Source organism: Apostichopus japonicus, chromosome 20 (genome assembly GCF_037975245.1).
Source record: "Apostichopus japonicus isolate 1M-3 chromosome 20, ASM3797524v1, whole genome shotgun sequence".
Lineage (NCBI taxonomy): Eukaryota > Metazoa > Echinodermata > Holothuroidea > Aspidochirotida > Stichopodidae > Apostichopus > Apostichopus japonicus.
In genome coordinates this window covers 17,664,805-17,684,219 of record NC_092580.1, presented here as the reverse complement: position 1 = coordinate 17,684,219, position 19,415 = coordinate 17,664,805, and the positions used below count along the sequence as shown (strand labels likewise).

The window sequence follows — 19,415 nt, the reverse complement described above, 5'->3', positions numbered from 1 at the left end:
ATCTTTCAGCAATTTTGCTGCAATTCATCACTTTGCTGGAAAAAGGATTTTGTTGAAAATTGCCACAAAATTTACGAAATGATCTTCATTATATTTTGACGTCCGTTTCCATACTATCACTGTATTTTAACTATTTTTTCACCGCTTGTCACACAGGTATATTGTATATCGTCGGTATAATCTTCCGTACAGATAAAGAACTTGAAAGGTGTTTCCCCGTTATAATGGTACGGTAAAAAATAAGGTCATATTTGATGAGAGTTTGTAAGCTAATAAATTGAGTCACTCGTATTCTAGACACGTGATTAGTGTGAAGAAAAGTTATTAATGGAACAAACGGGACGCCAAACAGACTTTGTACTAAAAAATTCTGAAATGCGTGGATCATTACCAACAGGTTCGGGATAGGTCCGGCATACTCTTCCGTATATAATGATTACGAAATATCCATCTATCCAAGCCTTGCTCACGACACGGTGGATCAACAAGGCAAGTAAAACCTTCCAAAAATTCTAGGCTACATCAAATTAATTGCAGCGGATAAGAATGTAGGTATAAGCCTCTTGCATTTATATCAAAAACATCATCTAACTTTTTGTGCGAGCAAATTAAAACTAGCGTAACTTAGCCCAGTGGTATTTTCATAACGTAAGCACAAGTTAGGTCCTAAGTTTACTTTGGCCCTATAGGCTAGGCCTAGGTCCTAAAGCACAGAACAAGTTAATGGTCCAACGACACGTAACGGATTTAAAAGAAAATATGCAGCATATACTTATACATTATGTCATGGCTTAACTGTATATTACCCAGCAATCACGTAGTTCCCACTTTGATGCCAGCTTCGCTGTCACGGTCACTGGATAGGCTATATTATATAGGCCAAATGACAATAATTATATGGTAACTTCACACAGAGGGATAAAGTTGGACTTATTGTATTTATGACAAATATGGGGACAACTCAAACTTAGCCTACTTTGTTATGTGTTTATAAGTAGGCCTATTTATGAGCTATTCTGCCTTTGGGTCATGACACCACAGTGGGTAGTACTAGTAGTGTAATATAACCAGAATGTACAGTACCTAGTATGTTTACGTTTTTTAGAGAGGTAGTTAAGTGCCATCTGCTACAAATGTGTACATGGAAAGCATGCTTGTGAAAGCATGCTTGTGAAACTTAGGCAGCTCACTCTTTGGAAGGTGATTGTGAGTTAACTGTTTTCCATGGTTCCTTGTATTGTGCAAAGCTTAATTGTTATGTAGCTTGCGCGCCGCGCCTGTGAAAACACAAGAACAATTGAATAATAAATAATAAATAAAAGTTCTACTTTCGAACCTTTCTAAACATAGGTTTTCAATGAAATTATGTACAGTTACTGCTGCATGTAGCTTGACTAGGCTAGGCCCTACTATACTGTAGATCTAGTCTCTAGCCTAAGTTAAGTATTGGCCTTAGAACAGTAAGATATGGTACAGCCTAAACTTAACACTAACAGTAAGGCCTATTACTTGGCCTACAGCTTGTAGTTTTAGTCCAATTTGTGCTTTTCCTGCCAGAAAGCATGTGCCAAAAGCTGCTGTGTAGATCCATTTGTGATGTTATTGCAAATTCCATCAGTGTACACAAAGCCTAGGTCCAACCTAGTCTGCTAATATTCAAAATTGAACAAGTACCAATTACAGAGTGGGGAAGCTAGAGAAGCAAAGAGAACATGTGCACACTCTGAAGGCTGGTTCAACTCTGTTTATCCTATCATTAGACAAGGTACAGTAATAAGATAATTAGGTCTGTCTTGAAGTCTGATGTAGGCAGATCACACAGTACTACTGACAAGGTATGGTTACCACTGACCAAAGTATAAGTCAGTACAATTCAGCAATATGCTATACCCCTATACAGCACTGTACATGTATACAAATACTACACAACTACTATTCATGGTTGAATGAAGATATTACACAATTACTTAATTACAGGTGAGATCAAGATATACAAACTACACATTGAAAGTAATAACACAATTCTTTAAACTATGTGAACTATGGTATAGAGTAGATACTGTATGTTTGTGGGTGGGTAGGGTGGGGGGGGTGGGGGGAGCTACGCTGGTTCCCTACAAAGTGCTTTCTCCTATTCCTTAGGGCCCTTGTATTCAAATTGGGGTCATGACACCATTTTGCAACTTAGCATCATAAATCCTATGAAAGAAATCTCAAAGCAAAGGGGGTGGGGAGGACCCAGGAGACAGGGGCCTTAAGGTGAACCAATAGTATTACTGAGGTAGCATTGAAGATTATACAGACCTGTGAAGGTCCTATATATATACAGTAGCAAGTGAAGTGTATGGAAAAGCTGGCCAACACAATGGTTCTCATTGTGCCTACTGTAAGTTTTTCTGTGAATTTGAAATATGGTGTATGAATTAAGCCTGATATCACTAGTTTGTGGTGTCATTCTTTGTGTAGAAATCATATACTTTATTGATAGATCTATGCAGTTGGATGCAAATGTTTTTGCACACATAGCCATAAAGAGTTGCAAGACATTTCATTGGTTAGAAATGTTTTTCCTGACATTGCTAGTATCTTTCAAGTCTTCAAAATGTACTGGAAACAAGAGTGTAAGATTATAAATTCTTTTGAACAGAAGTGATTGTATACACAGATTCATTTCCTTAAATTTTTTCCACGGATCAAACAGGTTGATTCACCAGAAATGACTGCATTGAAAGTAGCAGTAATTGGAGCTGGTGCAGCAGGACTATGTGCTGCCAGATACCTTGGTGCTAAACCAGATGTGTTTCAACCAGTAGTGTTTGAACAGACAGGAAGAATTGGAGGTACTTGGGTTTATGTGGAAGAAACAGGTCAGGACAAAAATGGCCTACCCATACATTCCAGTATGTATGAAACCTTAAAGTAAGTGCTTTCAAAAAATAAATAGGATCTGTATCAGAGGTCAAATTGTGAAAACATGTTTAAACACGATATCTCATGAAGGAAAGCTTGGACTAATCTCATATTTAGTATGTAGTTTTGACACGTTGAGTTCAAGATCCTTATTGAAGGTCAAAGGTCATATGGCATTACCAGGGGGTATGTGATGCATCATATTGAGAAGAAGTTTATTGTTTAACGTGGAGGATAAAGGTCATCTGAGGTCACCAGATGTCAAACACTGAAAACCCTGTAAACACTATCTCAAGTTAGGAAGCATGGAGATTTTTTATAAGTGGCATGCGGATGCGTAACATTGAATAGAAAAACTCAATATCTATCAATTGGTAGAGGTAAAAGGTCATCTGGGTCACCAGCAGTCACACTATGGAAACCATTTAAACATGATACTGTATCTCATGGTAGAAATCAGGACATTTATATTGTTATAGAGCTGTTTTTGGTGAATAAGTAGATATTTCTATTGCAATGAAGTAATCAAAACTTCAATGCATTTTTGCATTCTGGTTTAATTTAAGTACTTATTTCCAGATGGCTAAAGCCATATTGGAGACTGCAACCATTTGTCTAGAAACTATGTTTAGTGTACAGTAGTCTGTAGTTGTCATCATTTAGTATAATCTTTGTAGAAAAGGCCCTAACCAATATCAGTATCCAGTGAACTTTGTTTACAGTGTATTACTTTTATTTTGCAGGTTTAGGGTTGATTTGCCATTTCTTATGGCTCTTATCCAAGTGAATGTGCAGGCATACTATAGTTTACACTTCATGCCAGCATGATTATTGGAAAATCATTCCCTGTTGCGTTATGAGATTACATGCATGATAAAATTAACAGGAACAGGGCAAATTTGTAAAGGTATATAGTTTGATTTCTGTTTTGGACAACCAAATATGCTGGTCAGACAAGTTGGACAATCAAAATGTAAGACCTGGTTGTCCTAGGGATGACCAGAAAAAATCATTAAACGTCACTGCTACCAGTCCACATTGTATTTCTATACCTCGTTTAATTTGATGAGAAACGACCCTTTAAACAGCTGAGGCTCATCAATTTAAGTGACTGGACTACTTAGTCTAACACATAGACCATTAGGTCAGTTCCATTGATGTAACACAAAACTCGATAACAAACCATTGGACTTTTATAGGTTAAAATACTATGTTTGTGATGGTTTACAGATGGGAAACAAATTCTGTAGAATAATTATCAAAAAGTTCGCTGTTGTTTATTTGAATTTGGAAAAAGGATGTTTTGATCGAGTTATCAGAAGAGCAACATAAACCCTTGGCTGAGGAGCTGGTTCAATTTAGCTGTGATGTGAAGTAGCATTCCGGATTTATATTTTAAATCTGAATTTCCCAGATATGGCTTTACATCTGGTTTAATCTGGCCATATCAAGCCTTTATATGGCCATATATGCCAGATATAACTTGATATACAGTTATTCCAGATATGTATACAGATAAAGTTTTATCTGGCCATATAAAGCCATATATAACTGGATATGTAGTCAATCCTGATATACAGATAAAGTTTTATCTGGCCATAAAAAGCCAGATATAGCTGGATACTGTATGTAGTCAATCCAGATATGCAGATTAAGTTTTATCTGGCCATATAAAGCCAGATATAACTTAATATACAGTTATTCCAGTAGTACAGATTAAGTTTTATCTGGGGATATAAAGCCGGATATAACTAGATATGTAGTCAATCCAGATATGCAGATTAAGTTTTATCTGGCCATATAAATACCAGAACAGAGATAACTGATCAGCTGGAAAGTTGCTCTCAATGCTAGTCCAGTTTTGGCTACTTATTTCCTATTTGATTGACATAACCCGCTTACATACAGTTATTCCAGATATAAAGATTTATCTGGCCATATAAAGCCAGATATAACTGGATAAACAGTCAATCCAGATGAAGTTTGATCTGGCCCAGATATGGATGCCATAAATTTGCACTAGATAAAATTTATATTCCAGATCTGGCCCAGATCTGGATTCTCATTTCTGGACCAGATCTGGAATTTCGGTAGGACTCCCATTTTTCTGTTTTGGTGAATTTGACCAAACCAAGAGCATGATTATTTCAATTGATGTATTGTCCCTTCCTAATGTCCATTGAATTGATAATGCTTTCACTGCAGCAATAGAATCTACTAGAGGCTGAAATGTATTATTTTCTTTGTAGAACCAATCTTCCAAAGGAGATTATGGCTTTCACAGACTTCCCTTTTCGAGATACGCTGCCTTCTTTCATTGGCCATGCTGATGTACTCAAATACTTGGAGGATTATGCAGACCATTTTAAGCTGCTGAGGCATATCAAGGTTTGTTACCTTAAATAATTGCCATTTAACAGTTTTGCTAGCAAGAGTGATTTGAAGGTTTGATTTAAAGCTACGTAAAATTTGTGTTTTTGTGAAATCAGAGGGTAACATCACTTACTTACCGGTTTCACTTCAGTTGAAAATGGTGAAATTTCATTTCCAACAGTCGAAATTTTCACATTTGACTAAACCTGAATGAATCTATGCTGAAGCAGAGGAAATTTGCTGTAGGTTTTAGACTTCCATAGTGGACTGAACTTTATGATGTATCATTTAACAGATCATTAGGCCTATTACTGCCAAAGGTAAGGGTATGTCGTTGCTATCACTCCCTCCCCAACCCCCCCAACCCCCGCATCAGACACCAGACATGCAACTACAATTTAAAACACTCGAAAGAAATGTTTCCAGGGTTAGGCTGTAGCTGAAAATATTATCTAGTTCATCTCATAGAGACCTTGCTTCCATATTAGACACAGGGGTTGACAGTGGTAGGTCACAGTTTTATAGTGATTAATAATAGGTACATTCAGCTTTGAACTTTGCTGTGCACTTGTGATGTTATTAACATCTCACCTAACTAACCAGCACATTACAAATCTCTTCTGAACCATTCCTCAGCCAAGACTTTTTTGCAATGCGTGAATTGAATTGAATCTTTCTCAGACATAAAATAAGTTTCATTTTACGGTCTGGGCATGTACTGGCAGTAGCGTTACGCTTCATGCCCTCGATCTAGATATAGAGGTATTAGTGCATTTTCTTCATCACTGACTTTCCAACTCAAACAAAATACACTTTTTTACTGCTTCAATTATTTTGAAAGTATTCACATTTTAAGTCAAACGATGCCTACAGTTTACTTATTTAATAAAATATATAAGGGTTGCAACATTGCAGCTCAGCTTAGCTTCTATTTGAGAAATTTGTTTTGATTGGCATCATTTCTGAGCAGTTTATCCTTTTTTTTGTGCGAGAAATATAAGACATATGCAGGATAACAGTGTCATTTCTTTTCCTCCCATCTTCTGTTTTCCGTGCCCTAACGCTCCTTCTTAGCAGACAATAAAGCAGGGGTGCAAAAATGGAGAAAGGAACAGTAATTAGTATTGTCAATTACCCATAGAGCATATACCAAAACCTCATCTATGACAACAGACTCACAATTGAAGGTTATGTTACATTAATTGTCACGATTATTAGCATGGCAGGTGCAATCAATAACCAGTGTTTCCACATTTCAGAAATGAATTTCCTACTACATATACTGAAATCCTGTGACTTTTTTCCAAACGGACTGATTTCAAAGGTTGTTTAAGTGTTAGCTCCAATTACTGTAGGGTGCATACGAACCCCCCCCCCTCCCCCTTGTTAGTCCCAGAAACATTTCCCTATATTGTCATATTCCCTGAAATTTCCTTCAAAGTGGAAACACTGTCAGGAACTTATTTGATGCAATATATCTTGTACGTATTACTAGAGATTAACTATGCCCCATGGCAAAAATAAAGAAACAACATTATATTCACTTTGTAGTTTGCATACATGCAACAAAAACGTACCAGTATTTTGCTGCTAAATCTGCTAAAATGTTGTGGATATCACATTTGAATTGTGTAGACCCAAAGTTGCTCACGAAAATTGCACCCATGTAATAATTTGTTTACAATCACGTACCACAGAGAAACGTTACAGAGCAGAAATCGGACTTGGATCCAACAATATAGGTCATTCTCACATATCGTATTCCACACACAAACTGTGGAAAAATTCAAATTGCAAATCTGCAAGTATAGTCCTTTTACAGAGAGTGACATCGAACTAGATAGGAAGCCCGAATAACAAGTAAATAGTTGACTTGATCAAGTCTCCCATGGGTAGAATTATTTCCCAAAATGACAGGAAAGTTAAGATTGGAAGACATTTTGCTATCTCACACCAAAATGCATACTGTTCATGAATACTAAAAAGTTGAAAAACAAATTTTTATTATCATTGCATATGAGCTGTGGCAAACATTTCATCATACTTCTGTAAACTCTATAGAAGGCCCTGTTTTGGGCCCTCACATGCCAACAAAAATATTTTTCCTGAACAACTTTGATTCACCATCATTCAAACTTTATATCCACAGCATTTCAGCAGAGTTGGAAAAACACTCCAGGAGGAGTAGCCTTTTTTACTTTTTCAGAAAATGACCTTTCATGACCTCAAATGATCTACAACTTTATAAAAAATTCATAATAATGACAAAATTTCAGCCAAAGCGAATGAAAAGTGACCAAATGGCAGTCATTCAAACACAGTGGCAAAGATTGACAGAATTTTGGCAGAATCGTGCGATCGCTATAGTTCAGCTGTAAACTTGCAGCTGAGCTCCCCCAACCCCCCGTAAAAAAAAAAATAACAACTTTGTTTTACCTTTTTATTTCAAATCTATAGTATCATATACATATTTCAAGAGAGAAGATAATAGCTTTGGTAAAATATTCTGGAGTTACTTTGGGTGTATCTACCTTGAAACAAAATTTCCCAAAGAATACTTTGTTGTTAGATAGATGTAACTCCCTGCATCTTAATTTCTCCTGTCTTTTCTTCAATAGTTTTGGACTGTTGTGGAATCTGTAACACCGATAAAGAAAGAGGAGTTGGACAGAGAAAAATGGATTGTAAAGGTCAAGAACGTGCTAGATAAATCCAGACCGGTGGAGAGCGATGTGTTTGATGCAGTCATCGTTTGTAATGGGTAAGATTGAATTTGCCATCTGACCGGCTGTGGGATCTACCTGATTTACAGAAAGAGATATATACAGTATATATGTAAATGATGGTTAGATTTGAAGATGAGAAGATGCAGGCATTTGTAATACTTTCAGACCCGTGGGTGAATTAAGAGTGTTGTTTATATGCATACCTTAAGCCAAAGGTATATTTCTCTGCCAGGGAACAGCCACAGGGAAGGAATTTTTTTCCTTTGCTAATGGTCTCATCCCAGGAGGGTGGGTTTGCCAGGTCTGAAGCAGCCTCCCAGTATTTATTTAAGTGATTAAGTACTAAAGCTTCCATTCTGAATATTTTGCTTGTCTGGCTACCCTTACCAATAAAAAAAAAAATTAAAATTCTGTTTTTTGTTTTCATATTTCTTGCTAACCTGCAGGAGCTGTGTTTCGCACGGCTTGATCAGGCTTGTCCCGCTAGGACCACTGGTACATTTCACGCAAATCTCATTTATTTACAACCTAGTTACCAATATGGTTGTAACGTGTGAGATTGCATGCTCTGGTCAAACCCTTTAGCAAGAATAGACCTTGAACAAATTTTTATTTGCCTAAAAGCAAATTTGCCGCTTGTGTAGCATCTGTAGGTGACAAAACATAATGCTGTTTTCAAAACTCTAAGTGACTCAAAAGTCTTATTGGAAAAATTAATTGACTGGAGCCAGGAAAATTACTGGTCAGGACTCGACTCGGCCTTCCGTTGGAAGAGACTCGTTACAAAATTGTGCATGATTTCTTTTCTGAGAGCGGTGGTTGGAAGATGCCCTTTATTTGTTTAGTAAAAAATGATGTATTAGAACATGACTGAAGTACAAATTCATATTCCCTTGGCAATGTAGCAGCAGCTAACAGAAATTCAAATCCCAAGAAGATGTTTCTTAATTACAGTCACAGCAGAGATATACAGCTTATTCTGTAGTTCAATACTGTGTATATTGGAAACTTAGTTACAGCATTTTATGCAACCGGTGGTTGCATAAAATGTAACCTCTCCCGCCATCAAATATGAATTCACAGACTATGTTGCATTGTGTAGGCTGTGTTAATGTCACATCGGTTAGGAATTCTGTGAGTGCGTCACACTCAAACATCAAGATTCATGTGGATGAAGTGATATACTTTCATAGTAAAAGCTTTCAAGCAGCAGCCTGAGTTTTTACGTAAGATTTGAGGGTCTATTAGTACTTCATTGACATTCACTGTGAAGGACAATGACCAGACATTTGCGCTTTTGAAAATGAAATTACTTGAATTAAGAGACATATATATTACCCGACTCTAAGAACCAATGCATAGATCAGAAAAACACTTGGAAGTAAGCTGGTGGAATTGCAATGTGGGTACTGCAGAAATGAAGTTACTTGAATTCAGAGACATATATTACCTGACTCTAAGAACCAATGCATAGATCAGAAAAACACTGGAAGTGATGGGGTGGAATTGCAATGTGGGTACTGTGAAAATGAAATTACTTGAATTAAGAGACATATATTACCTGACTCTAATGAACCAATGCAGTCTTTGTTATTGTAGCAAAAATCACTAAGATCTATGAATATTACTTGTTGCATTTTGATTATCGTTACAGGCATTACTCTGTCCCATACACACCACCAATACCGGGACTGGAGGAATTTAAAGGTGACTTTATTCATAGTCACCACTACAGGCGACCAGATGGTTACAAGGACAAAATCGTGGCGATGATCGGTGCAGGAAACTCGGGGACGGATATCGCTGTCGATTTAGCAAGTTTTGCCAAGAAAGTCTTTCTGTGTCATTGGAATGCTCCGATGACCACCAAGTTGCCGGATAACGTGGAACAAATTCAAACAGTTAAAGCAATTAAGAGGGACAAAATGGTTGAGTTTGCCGATGGAAGAGAGGAGGAGGTGGACGCGATCATTGCTTGCACCGGTTATGATTATTCCTTTCCATTTCTCTCACCGGAATGCCAGCTAACCATCCATAACAAACACATCAAGCAGCTTTACCTGCACCTAATGCACATAGTGTACCCTACCATGTCGTTCATAGGGATAACATATAAAGTTTGCCCGTTCCCACAATTTGCAGCTCAGGTAAGATTGGTTCTGGCAGTACTTGAGGGATCGTTCGTCCTCCCGTCCAGGCAGGAAATGGAAGAAGAAGAAAGGATCACATTTGAGAAACTGCTGGAAAGTGGGAAGCATGAGAGATTCTACCATTTTCTTGACGATGGTAAGCAGTGGGCTTACAATACACAATTAGCCAACATGGGTGGGTTTGAAGATCTGAACCCATGTGTAGAGGACCTGTACAATAAAGTTTCTCTTCAAAGAAAGATAAATGCAATGAACTACAAAAATATGAGGTATAGGTTGACAGATGATTGGTGGGAGCAGGTGAGTGATGCCAAATAGTGAATAGTATATAGGAATGACCTAGCCAAGAGATTAGTAACAACCCCTCCCCCCCCCACCTCCTCTAAAAAAGTGCCCTTTTAGCAGGTATTGACCTTCGCCATCTCCCCCTGTACCATCTGCAGAAAATTGGTGGGAGCAGGTGAGTGATGCCAAATAGTTATATGTAGGAATGACTCTGCCAAGAGATTAGTAACAAACAACAACCCCTCCCCCCACCCTATTTCAAAAAGGGCCCTTTTAGCAGGTACTAACCTTCACCACCCCCCCCCCCCCCGCACCATGTGCAGAAGATTGGTGGGAGCAGGTGAGTGATGCCAAATAGTTGTATATAGGCATGACTTTGCCAAAAGATTAGTAACAACAAACCCCCCCCCCCCACCCTCTTCCAAAAGGGCCCTATTAGCAGGTACTGACCTCTGCCAGCACCCTCCACACCATCTTCTTGAAACAAAACTGGAGACAGTTTGACAGTCACTTTGGTGTTAATTGAAGTTATTTTTGGAATGCTTAATACTTTAACATATATGTTCACTTTCATTTGGGTGTTCAGATATGCTAGGGGTCAAAGCCTTGTGTGGACAATCACCAAAGATGCTGTTTGTTTTCTAAATTTATACTGACATGGTCTTCTGGCACGTTGTGGAATGTTAACCGTTGAAACGACATTTATCCAAGAGGTCTTTTGGCATAATATACTTTGCGAGAACGTGGAAGCTTTGAGGTCCTTAGAAATGAAGCACATGGGTATTCCCCAAGAGAAATTGTAGTGACCTTACCATGAGTTTTTAAGTCGGTATAATGAGGATGATCGTGAGGTCAAAATTCAATAAGTCTTTGTATGAAATTTACCATATCTTTCTTTACCAGGTATTCTTAGTATTGCAGGCGCATAGCCAAGGGGGGGGGGGCAAAGGGGGCAGCCGCCCCCCTTGAGCATATTTTAAAAATTTTTAAATGTTTTTATGATATCCCTAATATTTTTAAAAGAGAAAATGCTAAGATGCAACTTACAAGGCCTGGGAAGTGCCATTTCCAGCGATCTGGGAGGCATTTTCAGCCAAAATTTTCTTGTACGCTTTTCGCCAACCATGGTGGCACTACACAGTTTGCAATGCCAAATCTACAGTTTCACCCCTCCCTTGGCAAATTCCTGGCTACGCGCCTGTGGTATTGGCCACTGGGCTTGCTTTATTAATTTGTTCTACAGCATAAATTATTGGAAATGTTGTAGTAAGTTTACAAAAGAAGGTATGTACCGAGTACTACCAGTTGCTGAACAGTGGATCAATGGAGTGTCTATGAAAGCTAGTTCATAGGTTACTTCAGATATTAAGTCAAATCTCCCATAGCGTATCAGATTTTGCACCACCATTTCTTTTCTATTAGTGTTAGTAACTTAGATAATGCTGTACTTTCACCATATAAATGAAAGTATGAGAGGCTACCAAATTGTGCTATTAATTTCACAAAGATGTCAAACTGGCCAACAGTCAGTTTAATTGAGCAATATTTGAAAATAATGCAATGTATGTTGAGATCATTTATTTACAAGTATATAAATATGAACGAATAATTTCAAATAAAAAGTGAACAAAATGCATTACCTCATCATCACTATACTTATTTTTATGTTTATTTGTCAAATTTTTCCACTGTTGACATTAAAAGCAAAATATTAAATTTGAATGTCAATGCAATCCCAGCTTCCCCCCCCCTTCCCCCACCCACCTCCTTTTTTAAGGAATATGCCAAACACTGTATGACTAAAAAAAACACAGTTTAACTGGTTTTCAGTACACCTTCAAAACTGTTGGAATGGATGGTCTAGACATTCAGGCTTAGATTTTTTTTTTAGTACCCAGTTTATTGTTTACAACGTGCTATATACAACACAACCTAAATACGATGGACCAGTACACCTTCGAAGAAACATTCACTGTGCAACCTACAATCCGGTGCATTGTCCTGAGCAAGCTTTCAAACTGGTGCAATCAAAGTGATTTAACAGACTAACTGAACCAATTTTAACTTATTTTTTACTAGATAAATTAAGAACAGCTTGTGTTAATTCTTAAAAATTCCTTGATACATTGTACAGATTTTAAGATAAAAGGGCATACAGTGTTTATAAAGTAATGGTGCAGGTCGCCCATTTTGATAGAATGATAAAAAAATACACTGCCATGGATGGTACACATAATCAGTGAGCTAGAAACACCAGCCATGGAAATTGTTGTTGCTGTTACATGGTACAGTATTAAACATCATGTCCAAGGGCTACTTGGGATAGTAACATGTCAACTGGCAGGATTAAAAACTTTATCTGTAATACACAAAAAGGTTAGTCTTTCGTAGTGTTTTCGATTGTGCAGTAAAAACAATTTATTGTGTTGACACTTTTTGGCCCAATTTTTTTGGGGCAGAAACAGTTCCAACAATTCTGACATACTGTTTCTAAACCTAACATGGTATCACTCAATGGATCCTTCATGCTAGAAGGCTGCATCGTTTCACTTCCAATGGTTTTGAAATGAAAGAAATTGTGACGGTTTCCAATGCAATAAAATGATTAAGTTGGTATACTTTCAACATGTATTCCCAAGAAGATTTTACAAGTCACAACGCTTCACATACACATAGTATGATGCTTCACTACAATACAACTTGAATGATAGACGGTCTTTGGTATTTTCAATCAATGTGGCAAGTGAAATATCAAAATGGTCCCCCACTACAGTAAAATAGTAGTTTGTAAATTGTCTTAAATGTCCAGCAGCCAGTTGGGACAATTTCCTAATGCTAATACCTCTCTAAACTGTACTTCAATATCATGCTCTCAAAGCCTTGGTATTGTCAGTACAAACAGTTCCTAACCTTGGTCTGACAGAAACATGATATTCATACTGCTGGTACTGACAATTACGAGTGCTCTGAAGCGGGACATGACACAGTATAGAAATAATTGTCCCAATTGGGTGTGTCCAGCATCAAGAGCATGAATATTATGAGTGTTTTAAAAGGTGATGGAATGGAGAGGGGTTGGGCTTTGTAAATTTTATGCAGTGATGTCAAACTTCATCAAATCAACAGTCAGTTCTTATTACCGTTCAGCCCTAGTTGTAGCTAACGCTACCTCTACTGACCCTTGAAAAAAGTTACAATAAAACTTAAGATAGAGCATTCAAGTACAATTTAATTTGAAACTACAATAGAGCAGAAATTCTGAGATGTAAATCTAACAGAAAAGTCATGTTAATATGGTTCCCACGTTTTTTAAACAAATAAAATTCAGACCTTTTGAAGACCAAAACTTGTCTTACAGTTTACTATGAAGCCTACACACTAATGATGACCTAATGTTAGGCTATCCAAACAGTAAGCCTTACAGTTGTAACTCTTGCAAAATGTATGCTAAACACCATTCCATTACATTTTTGTGAGCCATGAACTCCAAACATGACCTGTCTGTAGCCATATACTTTCACCACAGGATGATTTATGCCATATAATTCTTAATTAAGATTTTAAGAACTTTAAAGTTCTTAAAAATCTTGCTTGCATATTAAGTCATACAGTAGTTTTCAATGAGGAACTTTCCATACTTTTCAAAACTAAAATTCATGAGGTTTTTCGTTCTCCAAGCTTTTCCTTTTTTCCAGACCATGTGGGAAACATGTATACATCTGTCCCCAATGAATGCTAGAACTGGATTAAATCGATCTTTAGCTTTTTGACTTCTTTTACCTCAAGCTGCATATAGATCCATTTCTTCACTGCAACATTTATTTGTCTAATTTGGCACAACTTTTTGTCTAGCAGCAACTGAGAGCATTGATTCCTTTAGAAATTAATGTTTTGAAACAATAAAATATGTTGGCCGTAAAAATGATGACCTTTCAATGCATCTTGGCGTGTGAGTGAAATTATTAACATAAAATATTAAACATGCTTTTGTTTGAGTTGTAATATCTTTTAAAATCAAAAATGAATATATTTTGTCAACACAAGATACTTTTACTTCTCTTACCTCAAGCTCCATGTCTATCTATATATCTCTATCTAAGCTCCATATACAGTATTATATTTTAAACATGCTTTTGTTGTAATATCTATTTAAAAAAAAAATAATGAAATATATTTCGTCAAACAAGATACTTTGATTTCTCTTACCTCAAGCTCCATATAGCTCAATTTCTTCACTGTAACACTCATTTGTCTAATTTGGCACAACTTTTTGTCTAGCAGCAACTGGGAGGATTTCATTCCTTTAGGAATTAACACATTGTAACATTAAAATTTGTTGGCCTTTCAATGCATCTTGGTGTGTGAGTGAAATTATTAACATAAAATCAAACTTGCTTAAGTTGGGAGTTGCAATACCTTGCAAAAAAAAAAAAAAATGAATATATTTCATCCAAACAAGATTCAGCCTATCGGCTGTGTGGATCTGACCGATCTTAATATGATACAATGTTAATATTTGATTAAATAAGAATTTAGAGGATATAAATATATTACCACGGTGGGCTGTTGGTGGGATATTCCCACACATTTGTTTTTAACACCAAAAATGTTAAAAAGGAATGATACACAATAATATAAACTTTAAAAAACATTTTGGCCCTTATCTAAAACCCAAACTCAGAACTACTTAGGAATGACAGTATCTAGTATTATGACACTATGCAACCAAGTCACCTGTTGAAAATGCACAGGAATGTAGTAATAACATGTAAATTTGGTAGCTTGAATTTGCTACCTAATGCCTTCTGCATGGAATGTATTTATTTGACCAAGCATGCCCCTATTCTCCCCTACTGCAATGTAACTTCACCAAGTAAGTTGTACAACAACTTCCTGATGCATAATTTAATTTTCCTATCAACACTTGATACAAGAAAAGATTTCAAATGTTGGAGAAATTTCCACCAGTTACTTTTACTGTTAACAGTTTATGTAAACTGTACTCTAATGGGTTATCGAGCAATATACCCAAAAATGAGCAAAAGTATCTCTTCCTTAAATGGAATTTGAAAGATCATCAGTTTGGCCCAAAAAATGTTAGCATCGCTAAATATGACTAGACGTTGTCAAAGGTATTTCCTAGGAGGCAGTGATCCTCCAAATTATATCCCAGCAACCTCCAGGAAATTTCACCCTTAATAATTTCAAACGGCATAAATATGGACATTAAATATGGCATGATTAAAGTAAAGGTTCATTTTGAAGAAGACGACTAATACTGAGGATAATAACAAGTAACATACTTGTGTCCAATGTTGGAATCTACATATTATGCATATAAAAAAAGAAAACACAATTTCAGCATTACAATATAAACAAAACTTTTTGAGTGAGAAACCCTGCTGAAAAATATTTTGAATTGCTTATTCCTAGTATCCTAGTATCAATTTTTATTGATGTTGTAAACAAGAAATGAAGGCCAGAATTCAGCATAACAACTACAAAATTATTGATTAATTTATAGAGTGATTATAAAGAAGAACAAAATTTGAGCAAGAATTTGAACAAGAATATGAGCAAAAGAAGAAAGTAATATTATTAGTCGATTTCCATCTCTACAGCAAGTTAAGCTAAGTTATAATCATAAGGTTACCCTTCAAACTTCCCTTATGCAGTCACCAGCATTTGCAGCATCATCTACATTGCAATGGTTCAAAATGGAACACTGCCAAGATGGCATCTTCTTATTCCAATCACCCCTCCCCCCCTCCTCTGTCTCCTCCTCTTCCAGAAACAAAAAGGAACATTTAAGTATCGTCAAATAAGGTTTATCATCTTTTCAATAGATTTCATATTTTCCTGGAATTTATATTATTATTTTGTCAGCACACTTTATGAAAGGGAATGAATCTATTGGACATAATATACCATCATCTACCTTACTCAAAATGACCAGTTGTTCAGCAATTTTGGGTGAGTTTGGGGTTGATTAAAACCTGTTGCACTTCCATTTGGCTTGTCACACCCTAGGAGATGATAATACAGGAAGGTTAGCATTGTTTGACAGTTAATGATGACAAAAAATATCAATTCTACTGGAAAAGCACATTTCTCACAAAATGTCAACCTCTACAACACCTTGTTATCAACGACCAAAATAGGAAAGCATTTTTATTTAAAAGAAAAAGTTAACCATGTTTCTTTCTTTTTTTCAAAGAAAAGAAAGAGGTGTATACAGGCATGATTAGTTAAGCAAAGGAAAACATTTTCACTTCACATAGAAAAACTAACAGTCTCGGGCAGCTTCTATAAATAACAGACATAGGAGACCAAAGAAATTACGTAACATTTTAATCTAGAGTGAAAAAAAAAATGATATTAAAGGAAAGAGGGTAAATTTAAAGAACAGATTGCACATATAAACCTATCTCCTGCATATAAAAAAACACAGTACTGACCCATTGATACGAAAATAGTTCTGATTTCTATATAAAAAAAATTACATAATTTTTCTGTAAACCCGATCGGCCTTCCAAACCCTTTTCGATTAACAATTGCAAATACATAACACCACAGTTGCATACTACCATCAGTCACATGTACCACAAAAAAAAAATTATTAACTAAAAATGATTCAAAAGAATAAAAAATTACCATTAATTTTTATGGAAAGATGGAATGTTTTCTATAAATAGGAATGTCAAATTTAGGGATTATGCATTTCTGCAATTTTTTTTTTAATACTTTGGTCTTAGTTTTAGGAAGACAAGGCTTACAACAAAAGATAAAGTAAAGTATTTTATTTTTAGGTTTGTCATTTTTCAGATTTTTTTTTTTTAATAGGTACAAAATATTTTCGTTTAAATTTTGGAATTTGTTTCTTTCCTGCTGACAATCACAAAATCAGGTAAATTCAATTTCATCTACAAAGGGAATAATATTGTTTTCTTAGCCTTTTGTGATAAATCTTGGAATACCTCGTAATGTATTCAACAAGTTTTTGTCCTTAAAACTCACAAAAGTCTTGAGCCATTAGTTTCATGATAGTCAGATACTCTTCTAAAATGAGTTGCACACTGCTCGAATGAGTGCGCTCAGACTCAAATGGACAGTTGTAACGTTTAATACCTTGCTTTGGTGGGAAGTGTGCCTGGGTACTTTAGCCAACAACTAATCAAGATTTTATCAGGTTTAGTCTGCTTCAGTCAGGGAAACTTGGCATGTACCACTTTCTCTAAGCATTTGCAGTGAGCAGCAATTCACAACTAAAACTGCCCACTTTAAAGAAATTCAAACAATCACAGGAATTAAATTTACATGTGTCCCTAAATATGAACCAGCCGTTAACAGAAAACATTTGTGGTGTGAGTATTCATCAGTCGATCTGTGTACGGAGGTCAGTTGTAAGAGCATTGGTCTTCATTACTATCGAAACCCAGCTCACGATTTTCCAGTTGAGGCAGCGTATAATAGTGGCAGTGTGGAACAGGCTTACTGTCACATGAGGTAAAATACTAAAAATACTAATTAACAGCCAGAGCAGTGCAGTATCTGTCTATCTCTTGAATTACAGATATCATAATCACAAAATTATGGACAAATGATGTACCATGGAGAGTTTGGTGAATAGCACACATAAATCTTACATCACACCGACTGTTATGGAGAACCACCCGTATGAAAATGTTTTGTACATTATTGACAACTTGTCAAGCAACAGGATAAGTTGCAAAAGACCCTACAAGGCTAAAAAAAGAAAAAGAATTAAATAAATCTTGGAGAAATAGTGTCTTGGTGTTTGAAGCGAGACGGCCTGTACATCGTTCTTGCTACAGCATATTGAGAATTGGTTTCAAATAAAGCTTGCCTTGACCTGTTTTGTTAAGTATTTCCCACCGTCAAAACAGCATTACTGAACCATTCTAATAATGATGGAGACAGGAATATTCTATAAAGTGTTGTCTAGACTTCAGAGACAAGAACCTTTACTGCATTCTATGCTATTTCAACAACATAAATTCATCGTCACTGCATATCTGTACACAACAAGTGCATCGGTATTCCATACCGTAAAGCCGGCAATTTTGTGAAGGACCTTGCCAACTTCTAGCAATGATCACAAGTACCATCTTACGATAAGTTGTGAAGTTGTGAATATATGTGTATTTATATTTGTAAAAATCTTCCAATATGGGAGTAAAGGGCATTTACCTTTAAACCTGAAAATATTTGAAACAAAATGCATGTATAGTTGCTTATTTTTTTAAGATAATGATTGATTTTGCTATTTTATTCATGCTTTCTATTTTCCTAGGGTGCTGATTACTTTAAATATCTCTTTGGATTGTTATTTTGCATGTTAGCAGGCGGAGTCTGCCACCTCAAACTCTTCTATTGTCAAAGGATGCTCTGGATCCAAAGATTTTGCCTGCGTAAAGAACACGACAAAACAAAGTTAGTCACGTTTTCACATATTAACCAGGAATACACCACAAGATTACAACTATTGCAATGTTTACTTGCTCTTACACATATTAGTCAATTAACAACTATTGAAAACACTTTCATATGAAGACATACTTCATAAGCAATACTTCATACCTAAAAACTTATCCGTGAAATTTTATCGCCAATGAAATCAGAGAGGAACAATTGACCCTTCCCCCTTACATCATTTTCTTATCTTAAGATTATCAACCAAAACATGGAAGGAAATATCATATTCTGTTACTAGCAACGCTGAAGTTATAAAATGCTTTCATCGCACACAATACTCAGGACTCAGATCTGATCTATTTTACATACATAGTCAGAAGTTGTTATTATTCCCACTAACTAGCAAGGTAAGCAACTAAATAACCATCACAGTTTTGCACATCCTGCAAACATAAGTTGTAACTGTAGGACCGGCATCTCTGACCACAATAACAAACAAGATACATGTTTTCTCTTTTTTTCACATCCGACATAA

At 36.2% G+C, this 19,415-nt stretch overlaps 2 protein-coding genes across 3 annotated transcripts in view; one reads left to right on the top strand and one right to left on the bottom strand.

Moving 5' to 3' along the window:
• Window positions 1-236: 236 nt before the first annotated feature.
• On the top strand, window positions 237-12,080 carry LOC139960929 (uncharacterized). Of its 2 annotated transcripts, none has more exons than XM_071959638.1 (5): window positions 237-489; window positions 2,702-2,919; window positions 5,160-5,298; window positions 7,902-8,044; window positions 9,664-12,080. In XM_071959638.1, exons 1-5 carry the CDS (start codon window positions 433-435, stop codon window positions 10,475-10,477), a joined length of 1,371 nt encoding a protein of 456 aa, XP_071815739.1. In that variant the 5' UTR covers window positions 237-432; the 3' UTR covers window positions 10,478-12,080. The 2 variants fall into 2 exon arrangements, with proteins under 2 accessions (XP_071815739.1, XP_071815740.1); XM_071959639.1 differs by having other exon boundaries at window positions 426-548.
• Window positions 11,438-19,415, bottom strand: part of LOC139960921 (prestin-like) — a 33,446-nt gene continuing 25,468 nt past the window's right edge. Inside the window, exon 16 of the mRNA XM_071959622.1 lies at window positions 11,438-18,872. Within this exon, the coding sequence (XP_071815723.1) occupies window positions 18,804-18,872 (69 nt within the window). The 3' untranslated portion in view covers window positions 11,438-18,803. The remainder of the gene's footprint in view (window positions 18,873-19,415) is intronic.

Excerpts from the sequence above, each read along its gene's own strand:
- LOC139960929 (XM_071959638.1), top strand. The coding sequence starts at position 433 with ATGATTACGAAATATCCATCTATCCAAGCCTTGCTCACGACACGGTGG. Across the intron at positions 5,299-7,901 it reads AGCTGCTGAGGCATATCAAG|TTTTGGACTGTTGTGGAATC; the intron begins GTTTGTTACCTT and ends TTTCTTCAATAG. Across the intron at positions 8,045-9,663 it reads GCAGTCATCGTTTGTAATGG|GCATTACTCTGTCCCATACA; the intron begins GTAAGATTGAAT and ends TTATCGTTACAG.